This window comes from Falco rusticolus, chromosome 1, assembly GCF_015220075.1.
Source record: "Falco rusticolus isolate bFalRus1 chromosome 1, bFalRus1.pri, whole genome shotgun sequence".
Lineage (NCBI taxonomy): Eukaryota > Metazoa > Chordata > Aves > Falconiformes > Falconidae > Falco > Falco rusticolus.
In genome coordinates this window covers 43,716,197-43,735,318 of record NC_051187.1, presented here as the reverse complement: position 1 = coordinate 43,735,318, position 19,122 = coordinate 43,716,197, and the positions used below count along the sequence as shown (strand labels likewise).

Below are 19,122 nucleotides of genomic sequence, written 5' to 3'. Positions count from 1 at the left end.
GTTTTACACTGAATGAAACTTTCCACTCTACTTTCTGTATCTTGAATACTGTTATGATACCTTTTGTTTTTAAGGAAGAAGTGATACTTTTGGCCAGACAAAGGGGCCTGTGGCAACAGGAGTAAAGGGAGACAACTACTGTCAACTGCCAGTGTTGCCATTTTCTCTCCCTCTTTTTTTTTTTTTTTTTTTCTTCTCGTTCATTTTTACAGGCAACTGCAAACAAAATAATATTAGCCTTCTGGTGCAGCCTCTGGTACAGTACAGTTCTGTGCAAATAGCAGATGTGAACCATATGGTCTTCTGGCCATCTAGAAACAAAACCCACCCTAAATCTGCCTGTACCCTCAAGGAAATATTAGTGTGTTTCTTTTGTCTTTATGAACTGCTTCAGAATACTTTTGTTCTTATAGGCTTTTTTTAAAAAATGGAAAGAAAGCAACCAATAACTTTCCTTCCCCTTATAAATTAGACCTTAAGATAACATGAAATACAATTTTTGCCTCATACCAGCTGCCTTCATTTTTTCATGGGGAAGTTATTGGAAGCACAGATTATAGTGTTTTTCTTCAACGAGGATCAGTTTCCTTTTATATGTAAAACCTTAATGGATTGTAAAAGATCAGTAGAAAAAAAATTAGGAATCTGTATTGCTGAGCAATGTGTTGAAGCTGGACACTAATATGTACCTTTCTTGTTTGACAGGAGTATAAAGTCTCCAGCTTTGAGCAAAGATTGATCAGTGAAATTGAATACAGGCTGGAGAGATCTCCTGTGGAAGAATCAGATGACGAGGTGCAACATGGAGATGAACCCATTGATAACAGTATGTCACCATATTTTGAGATAAAGCTGAAGCATTACAAAATCTTTGAGGGAATGCCAGTCACATTTACATGCAAAGTGGCAGGAAATCCAAAGCCAAAGGTAAGAAAAGAGGGTAAACCTTCCTAGAAAAGCTCTGAAGAGTTCTGTGTTGGTACCTTATAGTCAGCCCCTGTACCCTATGGGCTGTATTTTACAGGAACAGCAGACATTCTCTCTTGACAAGAAAGACTCCTAGCTGGTATAAACTATCTCTTTTGACAAATCTCTTTTGACATCACTGGATTATTTAGATTTATACTAGACAAAATTCCTCCTATGAGGTTTCAGCTCCTAGTTATTCCCTCCCTCGACTTATCTCAGTTATTTTACCTAAAAGTAGTACTTCTGTCGTTTTCAGAGTTACTTGCAGGGTGCATCCATACCACAGAACACAGTGCAATGCTAGGAAACCCCATGTGAGCTGGCACAATAGTCCCAAAAGCCACCTTATCAGGTTAACATGGGCAATTAGCTCAGGCACAGCAACATGCTAATGCAAAAATACATTGCCTTTGGTTCAGGAGCCAGCATGGTATCTCTGCATTCTTCAGCATTGCAGGGTTTATATCTACACACCCTAAAAAGACTAAATCTTATTGAAAGTTAGACGAAGGCATAATAAAATACCATAAGCTCCCATATATCCCAACAGCAAGATGAGACATGATGGTAAGGTTTTAATGATGAGCTTCTGAGGGGAGGGTTGGGCTTGGGAAGCATTTCCTTTTAGCAAATGTAAAAGTACTGGTTGCATGATGTCAGTAGTCTTGGAAGAATGCCTTCTTTTGTTAGGTTGTGTTTAACCATTTCAAAAATTGCTTGGCAATCAATTGACTCATTATGCAACAGGCAAACAGCAGTAGCTTCTCCACCTTCCCTGCCAAAGCCCTTGTCTTCCCTGTGAGGTCCTAGCAGCTCTTACAGTGACCTCCTGTGGACAGGGGCTCTTTTCTTCTTAGGCAAGATCAAAGATGCCTTATCTCTTAGATAAGATCTTCACAGCAGCAGCCACATCCAAATGTCTCATCTAGTGTAAGTTTGACAGGTATTTAGGATTTTGAACAGACAAATGCAAATGACTTTACTTTTCAAGTGATATGGGTGTATGATACTGCGCAAACTGTAAAAAGAAAGATTGACTTTGTCAGGTAACAGAGAAAGAACAACAGAGAATTAGGGCTACATCTACATTAACAAGTAGTGCAGACCAGAAGAAGCAAATCTGTAGAATAACATAGCCATCCCTGCGTGCATTTCAGGAGGTTTTACTTCAGGCTAGCTCTAATCTTGCCTCACAGACTGAAGCAGATGCAGCACATTAGATGTGTTCTTGCAGCACATTTTTGTGGCTTGGCTTCATCTGAAAGGAATCCAATTCTGTGCTCCAAGACCACAACACGATGTGAACCACTGCAAAGTAAGGGGCTGATCAGTGTACTCCTCTCAAAAAAAGCATTCCTGCTTCAAACTGAAGACGCACACTGAGATTAGCCCAGTCTCACTGAAACCAAACGTTGGACATCCACCATTACTTTTGAGATGACTGTACCGAAGAGTCTGTTGTGCTGAATAAGGGTGGAAGACAAATGGGTTCGTTGGTGTTAGAGGTGCAGTGTGCAGGAGAGGTACTCTTTTTGCCTGAGGCTTATGACTGATTTGCTAGATGACCTATTGTGAGTCAGACTTAATCAAGTTTCCCTAATTTTCACAGTTTTCAATTAAGTTGTAGTTTCACAGTCATCTTAATCTGATTTAAGACAGATGAAAGAGGATGTCTCCTTTCCCTCACTTGCTTTGTTTTGGTGCTAGGGACTGCACAGCCAGGAAATCAGTGTTGTTAGTCATTCCCCTAAAGCATGGCATTATAAAGGAGTATCTGATGTGAATGCACTCTGATTCAGATACAATTTTCTGGTTTTCTACAGTGTCAAAGCATGCACATTAAGATGTGATTTGCTCTTGCACCTGGGACTATGACCCTTTATTCCATCCACTCGCAGATGCTTTGTGTGATTTGTTAGTTGCTTGGGATGGAACCAATTTCAGTCCTGTTGGATGGCTACTTGTTAGCTGGGCTTTGCAAATGTCAAAGGTTGCATCTTCCCTTCATCTGCTGAAGCATGCCAAGATAGCAATTTTGAAATGCTCAATGGCTTAGGGCTGCCCTTCTGCTGTCATTTGTTGAGGCTGGAAGTGTTGCCCCTGAATAAATTCTTTACTTTGGCAAATGAAAAGCTGGAAACAATTTACTATCTTAAAGCTCCTCCCTTCTAAGTATTCTGTCAGCTCTGCCAAGGAATGGCTTTGGGAAGGACTATAGTGTTTCTAAAATCTGGCATTCATTTCAAGAGATTTTTCTAAGCTGGGTTATTGGCTTGATTGTTTTTTCTCCTGAACATGCCATATAAATTGAATACTGATGTGCAAATTCTGTCTCCATAAATATGACTTCTAAATCTGAGTCTACTTTTGTTGTAACCTTCAGTGTAATGTAAAACTATTTTCTTATTAAAATGAGAACCTGTAGTGATACAGGAGGGATTGTGGAATACTTCTTTATAAGGGATATTTCTCTTCAGAATTAAGACAACAACATGCAGAAGGTTGAGACACAAACATTGCGTAAAGCTTGTACTGCTCACTCTTCATGTGGCTGAACGTAATTCTTAGTGATTAAAAATGCCTGCACTGCCCAAGATCAAAACCTCTTTTGTGCTGCGTATTCCAGTGGATCACAAGTCAGCAATCCAGATGCAGTGTTTGGTGCTTACATAGTTTGTTGATACATTTATTAAAAGGTATTAGAAAGAAAATATTTCCCTGCAAATGCCGTTGTGTCCAGTAGTAGTAGTGTTTTACTTAATAACTCTGCGTCAGATAAAGGTAATACTAAGAATTTACTGCTCATAATTAAAACCCAGATACCAATGCTTTTAAACTTAGTGGAAATAAGTATTGGACAATATAGGCATGATGTTTGAGTAGCTGATTTGCTTGATATTTGCATGTATTTCCATGCAATAATTCCTGGCATGTCTCCTGATATTTCTGGTAAGTGCATCGTTATTAAATAATTACTACTTAACACAGTCCATTTCCAAGCAACATTATAACACATGTAAAGCATGCAAGTTAAAACTTCTTTTTTGCAGCTGTGTTGTTACTAGCACCCATCAGCATGTGTATATAAGTGATCAAGTATCTTTTGCATCTCCAGTAAGTGCTCTGTCAGCAGACGAGAAGACATGACTGAATCTTCTGTTAGCACCGCAGAGTCTCTGCAAGGCTGCTGACAGACAAAATGGGAAACAAGTATAACCAGCTATAGAGGAAATGAAATCATTTCTAGTTACACATAGTGCTTGTTAATATAAAAACCATACATGGTAATTAATTTTTAAGGGACATTTCCACTTATTCCCTCCAAAACATTCTCCATTGTCTTTTTGTGAAATTTAGAAGTACATCTTTAACTTTCCCCCCTGTGAGTGAGTGAATTTAGAGCTTTGAAATCTTGGCACATATGAAAAACCTGGCATGTTAAACTCTATCAGGAATTGAGCTTTGCTTTGTCACTTCATTTTTACTGGGAAGCCAGCACCCTGTAAGACCTAAATTCCCACTTAAAGAATTAGATGGAGGAAAATGTGTGTGTGTTCCTCATGGTAAATAGTCCCAGCAGTCATGTGACCAGGACAAATACAGTTGTACTTTGTACAAATTGACCTCATAAAAACTGTGTAGGTATCTACACAAGTGACTTAAGAAATACTGACCACCACTGGTGTTACGGCATAATACACACTTCAGAAATTACAAGTAACGTTCTATTTTAAATAACACTTTGGGGAGCTGACTACACCCTTCCTAGTATAAAATTTTTCACATATTCCTGTGTGTGTTTTCATGAACACACTGTGTTTTTCATCTGATGCAGCAGATTTCATTTTGGGATTTTTTATTATTTTTAAAATATAGTAAAACCCCCACAAAGCTAGGTCAAAATACTTGATTTTTTTTTTTTTTTGCCTCCAGTTTGAGGCATTCAAACACATACATATTTTTTTGTGTAATTCATGGATTACTATAAGATATTATTCTGCATACATCATTTTTTTGGCTCACTGAAAGTAGACCTTGGGTCAGCCAGAGAATAAAATTATGTATCAAAAGTAATGGAAAAGACCTCTTTGATAAATAATGTAACTGTTCTGTACAACGTGGAACTATACTGGTGTTGGCGTACAATTATTAAAGGCTATCTATATGCTGACTTGCTTTGAAGTATTTGCTATTACTGTGTAAGAAGGCTGTCCATTTCTGCAGATGTCTGTCACATCGGGGTGACACTGTTGGTTTCAATCATGTAATTATACTGCGCTGGCCCATTTGCATACTGAACTGCTCACTGCCAGCGCGTGTGGCTGAACTCCCTTCTGGCTTTTTGGTCCAGGCCAGTCAACATAATGGATATGAGACAAAACTCACTGTTTCAGCAGTGAGATCATTACTCCTGTTTTATTCATCACTGACTTAATTATCCCTATAATTACCTTGATTTATGTATTTATTTTCTGAAAAGAGAACAATAGTATTCTTAAGTTCTTTCTGCAACTTCTTCAGATTTAAGTGAAATAAAAATGTAAAACTAGTAACCTTCTCTGAAACAGAACTTTTCTTTATAATGATATTGTTGTTCAGTTCTTGAAATGTTCAGCTGCTGTTCTGCCCTTTGGATGGGTACAGCCCTTACACACCTGTAAATTTCTTCAGTAAACGTTCATGCTGCTGTCTTTCTCTTTGAAGGATTGCTAATCTGTAACTTGTCTTTTAGTGAAAGCGGTTCGTGGGAGTGTGGTTCTGCACTTTTACTAGTTGATCAAACTGTTTTCTTTTAATGCTTAACCAGAGAGGTCTTCAGCAGTTAGGAGTCGTTAACACTATTAATTGAGTAATGATGACAATGAGCACCCACCTCTTATCAGCAGTGCCTTGTTTTTGCTTGCAGATTTATTGGTTTAAAGATGGGAAGCAAATTTCTAAACGAAGTGATCACTACCGAATTCAAAGAGAACCTGATGGAACTTGCTCACTGCATACTGCAGCCTCCACCCTGGATGATGATGGGAATTACACTATTATGGCTGCTAACCCACAGGTAAATGAAGGTTTGGCTCCAGAGCAAACATGCTTCTGGACATAAATCTTCAGAAAACTATCTCATCTTACATATGCACGATTTAATTAAATGATGAAGTCACCATAAAGTATGTAAGTTAGATTTCTGTTTTCATCTTGCATCAGTAGGGTGGGACCTTTCTACCTCCAAGAGATTAGCAATCCAACAGCAGGTTTTTTCCTATGGTTTGAGGTTTCAGAGGGGAGGGGTGGTGTTTTTTAATCACTCTTCCACATTTGTTTCGGCTGATAGCATCTCGGTATCCTAACTGAACATGGATAGCATGCATACTATAAAGGGAGAAAAAATCCAGTTTACCAACAGAAGTAACTCAATCCCGTGACTTAATTTTTCTTCTGTTGACACTACTCACTGACTGAGAGCAACTTTTTGGAATGAGCGGGAGTATAACACACCTCAACATGTTTTTGTTAGGCACCGACTGCAATTTTTTAAGGCAAAAAATTTTAGCGCTTATTATGTAGCAGGGAGGTCTCCTGTGTTGATCTCTTAAACAATGTTTTTCTGAAACACCAAGTGTTACTGGTTTTGTAATATTACTTGTTCTTTGCAGACCCAATACAAAAGCTGAGGTATACAATAGAAACCCACTAGTGTGCTGAACATAGCTGAACTTAAGAGTTCACTCATCCTATTGAAGTAACTTTTTCAATCCACTTTTCCTACAGCACAGCAAATTGAGGGGAAAAATTTGCACGTGAGAAACCAAGGCAGTAACATGACTTTTGGATGTAATGAATTACTTTCCTCTGTAGCACCAAGTAGCTTGCCAAGACCAGGCCTGCAAGTAGAATCACACTGTAAAATAACAAACTGTATCACTGGGACAGAGTTTAATCTACACAGGAGTGTTGTGCTCTGTTATGAATGTTGCTAGGTTACTTAGCATGACACTGCCATTTTTGCCTGGCTTTTTAACTGTCAGTCCTGCTCATATTGCAGCATACTTGTAAACGTATGGGATTGTACACACAGACAACACCCAAGTAACAGTTTTAGGCTAGATTCTACAAACTGCAGTGCTTAAGTCTAGGTAGTTTAAATATTATTTCTACATATACGGTTAGCATAAATAAAGAAATAATAATGAAATAGCATAAGGCCAAGGGAATTCTTCAAGCTGGGAGCTTTTACACATAGATGACCAAAGTGTTATAGCACTTGGTACCATTTAAATTGTGGAAATTCACAGCAGGTTTAAAAATGATACACACATGCATGCTCAAGGCAAGAAGTGAATCCTCTTCCTCTTCCTGTAAATGCTCTTTTAGTGCATATGCAGTTTCCCTACGGAGTGTTACTGCGTGATCCAGAGTCTTAAGAGAACTTGGTGGATAAACTGGCTTTGTGTTTAGGCACTGTGCTCTGTCCCTGAATGTTTAGGGCCTACTTTGTAGCATTTGTTATTCTGGGTAATGCTCACTCAATGACACAACAGTGACCTAGGTTATCGCTTCTGGTTATTGACGATGCTGGTTTGTTAGTGGCTTTTTAGGTGGACTAGAATGAGCTGGTTTTGTATTGTTGTAGTTTGCGGATGGAAAAAGCAATTTTGTTCGATGATAAAATTCTGTGTCTGTGCTTTTCCCCCTGATCTGGGAGAAGAACCAGAAGCATCCTCCTCTGCCCACATACCCCCCACACACCCTGAACAAAACATCTGTTTCACCAAGCCCATTCTATTCTTTTCTTTACAGTGTAATTCCCAAGCAAGCATACTTATCTCTTACTATTTGCTTGCTTTTACTATGTGTTTAACAGTACAGTGGAGGGAAAGAAGGGCTATGAGTTAATGTACTAACTTTTCACACTCAAAGATCTGGATTCCAATTCTTTTAAGTCATCCTGAGTAGAAATAATTTTGGCATAGCCTTCTCAATTCTAAGGGAAAGTTGTCTACATCTCAAAGCTATCACGAACTTAGGCAAATTTGGAACCTTGCCTTAAGAAAAGTGAAATACGTAAATACAAGGGAGCCTACATCAGGATTCTGATGGACAGGTAGATATTTTCTAGGCTCTTGCTGTGTTTTGGTCATTGCTATTGGAACCACCAAACCACAAAGCAAAAAAGGCATATTCTTAGCTGATAGAAATTGGTTTTATTTAAGTGGATTCAGTTCATTACAGTTCTACTAGTTTACGCCATCCCATGATCTGACCTAATGTGACAGGATTTATGTTTGTAAAATGACTTGTTGACACACCTTGGAAATTATCCGTGGTAGTTAACGTGGCCCGGCACCATTGCCTGCGATGTAAAGTGCAGCAATCTGGAATTAAGGTTCCAACACACCACTGGGGATTGCAGTAAAATTTGCCATATAACTTAATCCAGAGCAAACTGACCTTGGGCCTAGAGAAACACAAAACTTTGCCTGTTTTAGGTCTTTAGTTACAGGTGGCGTCCCTTAACTGATCTCTTTCCATGATCTGTATGGGCTCCAGCTGAGTCCTTATTTTCACCTTCTTTCTTTTTATCCTGTTCTCTCCACTTCTTTGCAGTATGGACCCACAGTCCCCGGTCTGGATTTCCCTTGTTTCCTAGGCCATCTTCTCATGAATTACTTCCCACTTGCCACTTCCTTCCGATTCATCCCGTGACTTTTCCAAATCTTTGGTTTCCTGCTTGTAGTTACTCATCCAAATTCCTTACTGTACTTTGTGTTTCCATTTGTGATGCCTTCATGATTGAGATATGCAGAAATTATCCCAAAATGTGTGAATCCATCACCTGCCAGAAACACATTAACTTACAGTGGTGCCTAAAATAGAAATGTATTTGCAACAGATGTCTTTAATGGTCTTGTAAGTGGAAAAAAAAATAAAATAAAAGATTGTGCTTAAGAAGTTGCTGCAGTTCATTCACAATGGTTTGTTTTAGTGCAGGTGTTTTCCTTGTGGACTAAACGGGTCATGGGAGTAAAGGCAGGACACAGAGGCTTCATTTCTAACAGTCCAGCCAGCAGTAGTGCAAAGGTCATTGCCATTTGAAGGCTGCTTGTGACCCCAGGGCAATTGTTTTTCAGTGGGCTTTGGCCAGTTGTTAATGAACAGCTATTTGCAGCCCCTGAATCACTGTGACGAAAATATCTGTCACTTTTATGCTGACAGACTTGAGGGTGGAGCTCACAGCTTAGAACAGACACTGCAAAACTGAGGTGGATGGTGCCTTACTGCTACCAGGTCAGGGGGAAGAGAGACAGATGATGTATGTCATCTATACATTTACCAAAGAGCTATTTAAAACTATCATTTTTCAAAAGTTACTAAAATTATTACATTGTTAAATAAAAGTGTATGAAGTTTTACTACAGTATTATTTTTATACCTAGCTTTTATATTTGTATCTATCTATTGTGTATATTTGTTAATACCACCAGATGCTTTTACCCCTCACATGGTGAATTCTGCAGACCCCTGGATGTCAGCAATTCTGGCTTTAGGCCATCCCATCCCAGATTTGTTACCAGGAGTGCTTGTGGTGGACAGTCTGTCTTCTAAAAAACAAATTAAAACAAAAAAGGGGACCAGATACAAGAGAGCTCATGTTTTATTTATCATTCACTGAAAATAACCTAAGATGACTGAACTACCTCCAACATCCACCAGTGCAGTTGTGTGCTTCGGTGGGATTCCTACCCCCAAACCAATCTCGTTCTTCAGAGAGGACACTCTAAGTACTTGTACAGTTCTTTTGGGTTTTACATTCATAAAGTTTTTTTGAGCTGTGGCCCCACCAGATCAAGTGGATTAATCCACTTTGGAGGCAACAGCTCTGTCATTAACTACCAACAGTTCACAAGCACCATTTTCAAGATCCTGAACTAATTGTCTTGTCTTTCTGCCCACTTGCCATAGACAGAGGAACTGCCCACTCACATCAGTAACTTAGTATACTCTTTTAGGGACTTAATTGCCAGTGGTACTAATTATCTTTCTTAAAAGAAAAACTTGCAGATGGAACATTCTAACCATGACTGTGTTATAGTGACAATGATTCCAGTCTGGTTTTTTAGACTGGAAGCTGGTAAAATAGTTTAATATCAAACGGTATCTTGACAAATGTTTTTCAAAGACTGTGAAAGAAGAGGTTGCATTGCAGACTCCGTAACAGGTGGGCAAAAAAGAACAGGTCAGGTTGAGCATTTCTTAATATTACTATTTTAAGTCTGTTAATTTTCTTCCTCTCCGTCATCATAACAGGGCAGAGTAAGTTGCACAGGCAGGCTGATGGTTCAAGCTGTAAATCAAAGAGGCCGCAGTCCTTGGTCACCTTCTGGTCAGCCTCATATAAGAAGGTACTTGATGCTTTTTTTTTTTTTTTTTTTTTTCCTAACAATATGTTTTGTGGAATTATTATGGTAAGATAAAGAATGTCAAGAAGGTAAGTTAAAAGTATGAAATTCAGGAAGAAATGTGACCTCTGCTGTCTAAAAGTCTCTGCAAATCTTGCACACTTGGAAGTACAAGCAACTTCTGAAATTACATGACTTTTAAGTATCTTTAATTTTGCCTGTCTCCTCTTTCTTTATTTGCAATGTTCAGTAATTACTCCTTATTTCAAATTTCACTATCTGCTGTTAGGAAGGACCTTGACACCTGATTAGGATTCTACCCAGAACCTGTACTTTCTGCAGGTATTAATAAGAATTCATGTAAAGAAACATCAGAAATAACTGCATGCCAAAGGAGTTTCAGATTTACATTAGAAATCTTTTAGTGTTTCAGTGATTTTGGTTCAGGTTCTTATAAGGAATTATGAGTCAGAAATAAAGTATTAAAGTTATCTTTGGTGGGTTTACAGTTATTCACATAGGAAGCTTTGGGTTATGTTTTTGAACCATACAAGGGAATTTTCCCTTCAAATACTTTTTTTTTTCCTCCTTCATTACCCAAAGCATTTATGAGACTGTTTAGCACAGCTTAGACATCTCTAGGCAATACAAGAAAAATTAATTTTGGTTACCCAAACAGAACTGCTTTCAGAGGAGCGTGAGGGCTCCGGTTCCGGATTCTGCAGTGATGAGGCACATGTTCTGCGTAATGGTCACAGTGGTCATAGAATCTCAATATTGCCCACCTGTAATATATAAAATAGATGTAATTACATAGTCAAAGTGCAAGAAAAAAATTATTCCTGGAACAATCAGTAGTGGTACTAGCATGCGCTGTAGAACTGCTGCATGCAAAACAGGCTCTCTTTCCCCCCTCTAATAACTAGAAAGTTTTAGGAAGTGAGGTTGGTTGGTTGTTTAAAAGACCTTGTCAGTCTTATTCCTGGGTGAGACAAAGGGAGCTTCCTGCAAATACTGAAAGCATTTCCCAACATCTCTCCAAGGCAGCCTACCACCTCCCCCTCTAATGCTTTGCGTTTAGGCCTGTTAAGCCCAAAGCTCAGAACTCTTACGGAGGGGAATGTCCTGACATCACTGCATTGTGAAAACAGCTCAGAAAAAGCTAGGTCCCTGTGCCACAGCCTGTCCAGCAATCAAGGCACTTGGCACCTGCAAATAATGGGTAAAAATGAAAAGTCTCTGTCAACCTCTGAAGGGAAAAGCTACCATGAAAAGTCAGGTTTCAAAACTGAGTTAGTTAGTGCACCCAGGGTGAGAAAGGGGAAACATCTTTAAAAACAGGGACAGGAAACTAGGTGTGGGGAAGAGCAGTGAGCAGCTCACACTTCTCCATCTTTCTGAAGGACAAAACGTGTGTGTCTCGGTGATGGGCAGAACCCTTGGGTTATAACAGAGGAGGCTCCTTTTTTAATCTTTCCAAATGCAATCAAAGTCTGTGGCAGCTTACAGATGATATTTTATTTTCTAATTGAGACAAGCACTCAGGCAACTACTATTACTTCAGTTGAGTGTCCAGCAGTGCAACAAATTATAAATAAGAGAATTCCACATAGCAGTTTAATTAAAATTAGGGCAGTTATTGGAGAGTCTAATTCCCCGCAAAATAACCAGATGTGAAGGGCTCATCCTGATACCTTCACTTACAGAAAGAAGGTCTGTTTCTGCTAAGCATTCAGCACAGAACTATTTCTTTTTAGTGACATTTCTCGCTATGCCCATCACCCAGTTCTCCCTGAGACTGAAGAAACGTGAGCGTGTGAAACCTTCCTATGACAGACTCCCACTGTTGGCTTTTCTAATGTAACAATATTGTGCTCCCTCGTGCACCATGATACTTACCACATGTATTGCCATATACTTTCCATAAGTAATACTCCTGTGGCATTACAATGTTATTTCTATAAGCTTTTCTGCTTGAGAGCAACAAAAACTTTTTTGGTGTTTTGGTGTGTGGTGTGTTTTGGTTTGGTTTTTTTTTTAACAAGTCTATTAGCTTAATGAAGTTGATTACTTGTTACACCGTTGAAACACTTTTTCCTGAAGTATTTTTAATCTCTTACAGAATATGTACTGGCAGAACTCTGTTTTTTGTCATCTTCACTATGTCGCAGATAATTTAAAACGCTCTTTGTAGATACTTAGTTTTCAATGTATTTTTCTGAAATTTGCTTAGCTTGCAAACATTACCTTCTTAGCATTACGTGGCAGGGCGAACTTTTGAATTGTCTGATGGGTAAAAAGCTTGGGCTCAATCCCTTAGATGACATAGCGTTCGACACTGTAGTACATAAGCTCTCTTGTGATGCACTGAAGCCAGAGCCCCAAATAAATAATCTTAAAATGCATGAGATTTAAGGAAACTTTAAAAAAGAAATATTCCTGTTGCTGCTGCTCCCAATTACACTATTAATTTGAACTTAATCTCTTTTATCCCAAATTAGCGATCGTTATCATATGGTCTTGCCCAGCTTCTTGCTTGCTGAAATTTCCAGTGCCTTGCACCACACCAACCCATGGAGTCTCCCCTGGACACATTTAGTATGTGATGTCAGTATTGCTGAAACTTATCTTTGCAATTTGATGCCCACATCACAACTCTAAAGAACCCACGACTAATCCATGGGTATTCCAATCTATTGCAGTTTGTCGTTTGTAGACATCTGACGTACTTGGCTCTACTAATTTCATTGTTTCTTTAAAACCAGAAAACATTTTAGAATTAAAATCACCCTAGTTTCACCTCTCAAGGTAAAGCCTTAAAGTAGTCTGCAATTTTAGATGTTAATTTACAAAGAGGTAAAAAGAAATGCTTATTTCTGACTCAAACAGCATGCTGACTTAGGTTTCCTTTCAAATGTGTAATTTGAAAACTTTAGTTTTCACCATTGCGGAACACACTATCAGAAGAAAAGATCTTTGGTCACAAACTCTTAACCTTTTTGTTTTCTATTTAATTTGGTGTACACTCCCCACCCCAACTGCCCGCCCCAGTTTTGAGCAGTGCTACCTTTTTATGCAGCTGCAGCAGTGAGATGGTGACTTTCAGAAGGACTTTCACACTTCTGTGGTGCTAGTTAACCTGTGTGGCTCAGCCTTGCAAGACATTAGGAAGCACTAGTTACTTGTACTTTATTGGCATCTTATCAACAGTATCTAAATAGGATGTATTATAGATACTACGAAGGCAGATTTTGCTTGGGTTGCCAGCAATGTGTAGCACTAACTTGACTAGCTACCATCATTTCTAGCTGGTCTTGCAGAACTAATTACCAAAAGATATAAGTACAGTTTTTCTTTATTACTATCTATCTTCCATCCCATCCACGTGCATATGAGGCACGTGCATCTGCAAAATTGGTTAGGAACGCACCAGCTAGAGCTTAGTGTTGCCTATGAGCTGTAACACAGAAGCTACTGAAGGAGCTTCAGGCATGCTCAAGTGGCAAAATATATTAGGTGCTTAAGACTTGGATTTAGGCACCTGAAGAGCTACATAAGCTTTCAGTGTGTGCAAAGATGTTGGTCTGTGTTCCCCGTGTCAGTATCCATTCCTACATTAGTAAGTGGCATGGGCTAGATTCCCTTTCCCACACACATTCACCTTTAGTTATAGCTGTGGGAAGGCTGTGATGATCATTAGAAGTCAGAGTTTATCTGTTTATGACAGATAATACTGTAGCAAAAGTGATGACTGGTCAGAATTCACACAGAGCAATAATGGAGAGAAGGACAACAAAGGACAAATAAACCAAATTCAAGTAACTCTTAATTAAAATTAACCTCAGTGGAACGGAGTGTGCAGTTAGTGTTTACCTCCCATACAGTAGTACAGCATCTTGTTTTCCAAATGTAATGGGGGGGGGATGGTATTCAAAATTTTTTTGTTATGAATTATTTGAACCTAAAGAAATACCCCATGGCAGTAGAAAATGCAGTATAACCACATATACTGCAGCATGTAGACTGCAGACACCGGCCAAAACAGAAACCCTGGAAAAAGTTATCAGAAAAGGGAATTCAGAAAAGAGAATTTCACTGTAAAAGTTATCTTGGATGATATTTGAATAGCTCCTCTTCACTGCAACAGGATGTTACTGTAGGGAACAGTTGGCTCCAGAAGGGAATCTGCTGGAGCTGCTCAAGCAAGGACAAAACCTGATCTAAAATTTTGTTTCAGTTACAAGTTTCTTTGATTACTAAATCACATGCATGAAATAATGATACTTTCAAATGGAAAAAATACAGTTAAACGAGGAACCACTTTGAAAAAGATTCGGTAGATTAAATTAACAGGCAAGAATAGCTAATGCTGAAAATGGATTAAGTGATACTGTAGAAGCTTAATGTGACAGGAACTATTTTTCCTTCTTTTATTAAACTTCTTAGTGTACCTTTGTGAAGAACAATTTAATGACTGAAGTTTTCTTCCTATTGCTCACAAATTAAATTCTCATTGTTTTGACACCATGATTTGGTGGCTTTGAAAATGTTCAAAATATCTCAAAAAAAACCTGTTAAATGAAGAATAAATACCCACAGAATGTTCTGTATGGTCTTCAGTAGTGCAAACAAGAGAAGATGAAAAGTAAGTCTGATGTGAAAAGTCTCAACTGAGCAGAGTTAGTTTTTAGTGGCTGTTATTTTCTCAAAGGTAAACATAATTAACAAACCTGCACTTTTTGGTGTAATCAGCAACAGTGAAAGGATTAAACACTAAATTAAATACGGACCACTAAAATCGAGGAACATGAAACTAGTAGATGCTAAAGCCTACTGAGTTATTTTAGTGATTTAAAGACTAACTCTAAACAAAAATACTATCAGGTATAAATGAATTATTATTACAAGCAATTATTCTGTTGCAAGATTATTTTCTAGATCATATTTTTGCCACAACATGTGAATTAAATGAGAAGTAATTAATATGTACAGCATCATAATTAACTTGGTCTGGAGCCAAATGCTACAAGTGTATGTGTGTAAATATGGAGCAATTATGTTATAGGTCAAAGAAGTGGCTTAAATTTCAAAGCAGTCTTATACGTGATTTTGGTTCTTGTGATTTAGCGGAGAGAAAAAATAATTTACCTTTATTTCATGTTACTTTAAGACCACGATCTCGATCAAGGGACAGTGGTGATGAAAATGAACCAATTCAGGAACGATTCTTCCGGCCTCATTTTCTGCAGGCTCCTGGAGACCTGACTGTTCAAGAAGGAAAACTCTGCAGAATGGACTGCAAGGCAAGTACCATGCAAAGATAAGGGCAGCAGCAACCTATCGATTGATAGGTTTTGAGCTGCCTCAAAAACCAAATTAGTTTCTTTTTAAAGTTATTTTACCTATTGTCAGTTTCAGCGACTGTCAGTAGGGTAATTAATCTTACTACTTATGAGTAAGTGGACAGTTAAAGGTTGCCTCCCCTCCAATGACAGAGCTTCAGGCAAATCTTCCAGCTCACAGTAAACTGATTTTTAGAAGTCAGCTGTGCTGGGGAGTGGAAGGAAGCAGCAGCACTTTTAGATTAAGACAGTGTGCTTCTCCATTTTAAGTCCTTTTACTACTGGAGTTTCGAGTCCCCATTAAAGTTTGAAACAATATAATCTTGATTTATGACTTTGCCTAATAGAACAAATTAAGGTTTGGATGATTTCTGTTTGCTTTATGCTGACATATTTGGGAGAAGCTATTTGTTTTCAAGCAGCACCCACAGCAAATGGCACAGCTTTCAAAAGTACAAGATTGTTCGCACAGACCAAGCATTAACTAGTGCAGGTGGTGCTGTCACTAGGTTAGACTTAAGCGGAGTGGAATGGAACTTAAGAGTTCAATAATCAGTCAGCTAACATCTTTCTGTCTGCACGTTTTCCACAAGAAGTTAATCTAGAAAGGAGTATTTTCTTATTCCGCCCGAAGAGCAAACAAAAAAAGACAAAAGGTGTCACCCTGCCTTTTGTTTTGCAGTGTATGATTATTTAGCTTCTAGCATATCTAAACACTGATCTTTTTTCAGTCACGCCCATGAGACATCATGAAATTCAGGGAGTTGGCCAGAAAGTAAGTAAATGAATAAAACAAGAGTCAATATGTAATGCAGGGCAGAATTAGATCTTTAAATCTTGTGGTACACCTGCAGTAACAAACAAACCCAAACTTCTCTGAAGTAACAAGTCAGGACTCCTCCAGTGCTTCGTATGGCTAAGACCATTTCCCATTATTCTGTGTTTACACTACAGGTTAGTGGATTACCGACTCCAGATTTAAGCTGGCAACTTAATGGAAGACCGATTCGCCCTGATAGTTCTCATAAGATGTTGGTGCGTGAGAATGGTGTGCACTCCTTGATCATAGAACCAGTCACAGCCAGAGATGCTGGAATTTATACATGCATTGCCAGCAATCGAGCTGGTGAAAATACATTCAGCCTGGAGCTCATTGTTGCAGGTAACATCTTCACGCTAAGCTTCCACACCGAGCACTGTAAGGATAACGTGAAAAAGAAGATGTTAAGTGCTGTCAAATGACATGGTTGAAGGGTAGGAGCAGAAAGAAAAGGAAGCCTCGCAGCAGCAGAACTACAGTATACTTGCAGGCGATACACTGATGTTCTGCTGCGGCATAAGCTGGCTGGCGTGTAACCTCTGTGCGCGCAGTTAAGAGAAGAGGGCTGTTGTCCTGGGGCACAGCTGAGGCTGCAAGCCAGACTATTTACTTGAATGTTTTTTTTAACGGCAACTTGTGCAGACCCATACCTACCAGTGGGCAGGCTAGTAGGATACGATTTGCGTGTTTCACCACATATTAGACAAATGCCATTCCAGCCTCCTGGTAGAGCAGTTCCTTGTATAATTAAAAGCCCATCCTTTTATGGAATATGAAGGTCCACTGTTTAACAAGCAGCGTGGAGCCGGTTTATCTAGTCTTCATGCTTCCCGTTTCAGTTCTTTGGGGGAAGGGGCGGGGGGGAAACGACTCAGCTCTGTTAGTGCTTACCCTTCCCCATTAAAATACTGATGTGACTGTTTTCTTCAGACAAGCCAGGACTGGACTTCACGGTTAATGGAGACAACACTTCAGTTTCCTGCAGAGATTTCTCACTACTGTTTTTTAGCATGTTGCTGAAAGAAAGGCTAAATTTTCATAGACTGGCTGGTGTCAACATGACTGCATCTTTATTTTCACAGCTAAGGAAGTACAGAAAGCACCTGTGTTTATAGAGAAGCTACAAAACACAGGTGTGACTGAGGGGTTCCCAGTGCGACTGGAGTGTCGAATCTCAGGAGAGCCGTCTCCTCAGATATTTTGGAAGAAAGAGAATGAGTCACTCACATACAACACTGACCGAGTGAGGTTAGACTGACTTGGAATAATCTCCCCTTGTATAACTTCAATGATGATTTATCCTGTACCACAAATGAAAAGCCAGAAGGTCATGAGAATGCTTTCTGTGAACAGCATCTCATAAACATTAATGAGTTATTGTAATAATTTATTCAATCTTGAAGCCAGCCTGGTGGTTGAGCCAGAATTAAAATGCTAGTTCTGTTTTCCATCCTTGGATTTAAACAACTATCTTTGCACTTTAAGCAAGTGTAGAAGTATTTTTCTCTTCTAGAATGAAGACAAAGATATTTACTGGTGAAAACGGGGCTTCTAAGTAAAGCTATCTGCTTCTCAGCAGAAACCTTGCTTCATAACTCTGCTGTGTAGTTAAGCAACTAAGATTCAATATTTTATATTCTAAGATCTACAAATGTACCTTCAATATTTGAAGGAATGTTTAAAAGCAAACTGATGATATATTGCAAGAAAGGGAACTTGTTACTGATACAATACTGTAATAAATTATTGCTGTCTTTCTGAATAACTAAAAGTAGTTCAGTACCTCATTCCTCAAGATTTTTTTTATCCTTTCCCCAAAACGTCTGGGTAAGTTCTGGCCTCCCTACTACTTAAATCAGATTTCCAGATGGCTTAATCTGTTATTGTGAAAGAGAAGTTACTTCATACATTTTTGCTGCTTAGTTTTCAGTACAGGATATTAAACTGCCAATTGTCAAGCATACTCAAGGTTTTCTATTCCACTTGCTAATTTCAGAGAAAGTTCCACAGTAATTGAAAATTGACTATAATCAATCTGGAACTAGGATTGGGTCAGTTTATAATGACATTTTAAAACAGTCTACACAGTTTTGCAGTTTAAATAGTAATTTTCTACTTTTCTTTTGTTTAGCATGCACCAGGATAACTACGGCTATATCTGCCTGCTTATTCAGGGAGCTGCCAAGGAGGATGCTGGCTGGTACACTGTTTCAGCTAAGAATGAGGCTGGGATTGTGTCTTGCACTGCCAGGTTGGATGTTTATAGTAAGTGACTTCCCTTTTCACTATCACATTAATCCCCCCAAAAGCAACAGTTCTGTAAGTTTCAGTTTGTTCGCAGAATGGTTTACATTGGTCTCTCTCTCTTTTGTTTATAGTTTCTCCTCAATAGTAAAGATCCACATCAAGACAACAAATGCTCTGTCAAAGTACATGTCACCATCTTTCAGATACCTAAAGCAAAACAAACATGCATGCTTTCTGGTTTTGCTTAGTATATTAAATATAGCTAATTAACATCAGATAATGGCATGATGACATTATTTTTGTGGATCATTATTACTATTGCTCTGCTAGCACTTCCCTAACCTTTTGT

At 38.7% G+C, this 19,122-nt stretch overlaps 1 protein-coding gene and 1 long non-coding RNA gene across 7 annotated transcripts in view; one reads left to right on the top strand and one right to left on the bottom strand.

Moving 5' to 3' along the window:
• Positions 1-19,122, top strand: part of PALLD (palladin, cytoskeletal associated protein) — a 193,579-nt gene that overhangs the window by 171,594 nt on the left and 2,863 nt on the right. For all 5 annotated transcript variants that reach the window (XM_037377182.1, XM_037377202.1, XM_037377192.1 and 2 more), the window contains 7 exons: positions 706-927; positions 5,876-6,025; positions 10,273-10,367; positions 15,535-15,667; positions 16,661-16,868; positions 17,609-17,774; positions 18,658-18,791. In XM_037377182.1, coding sequence (XP_037233079.1) covers positions 706-927; positions 5,876-6,025; positions 10,273-10,367; positions 15,535-15,667; positions 16,661-16,868; positions 17,609-17,774; positions 18,658-18,791 — 1,108 coding nt within the window. The remainder of the gene's footprint in view (positions 1-705; positions 928-5,875; positions 6,026-10,272; positions 10,368-15,534; positions 15,668-16,660; positions 16,869-17,608; positions 17,775-18,657; positions 18,792-19,122) is intronic.
• LOC119143209 lies at positions 6,073-15,616 on the bottom strand. Of its 2 annotated transcripts, XR_005102621.1 has the most exons (4): positions 15,513-15,616; positions 11,036-11,149; positions 9,460-9,566; positions 6,073-8,800 (listed from the first exon to the last, which is right to left on the bottom strand). It is a non-coding gene; the product is annotated as an uncharacterized LOC119143209 (long non-coding RNA). The 2 variants fall into 2 exon arrangements; XR_005102620.1 differs by having other exon boundaries at positions 6,073-9,566.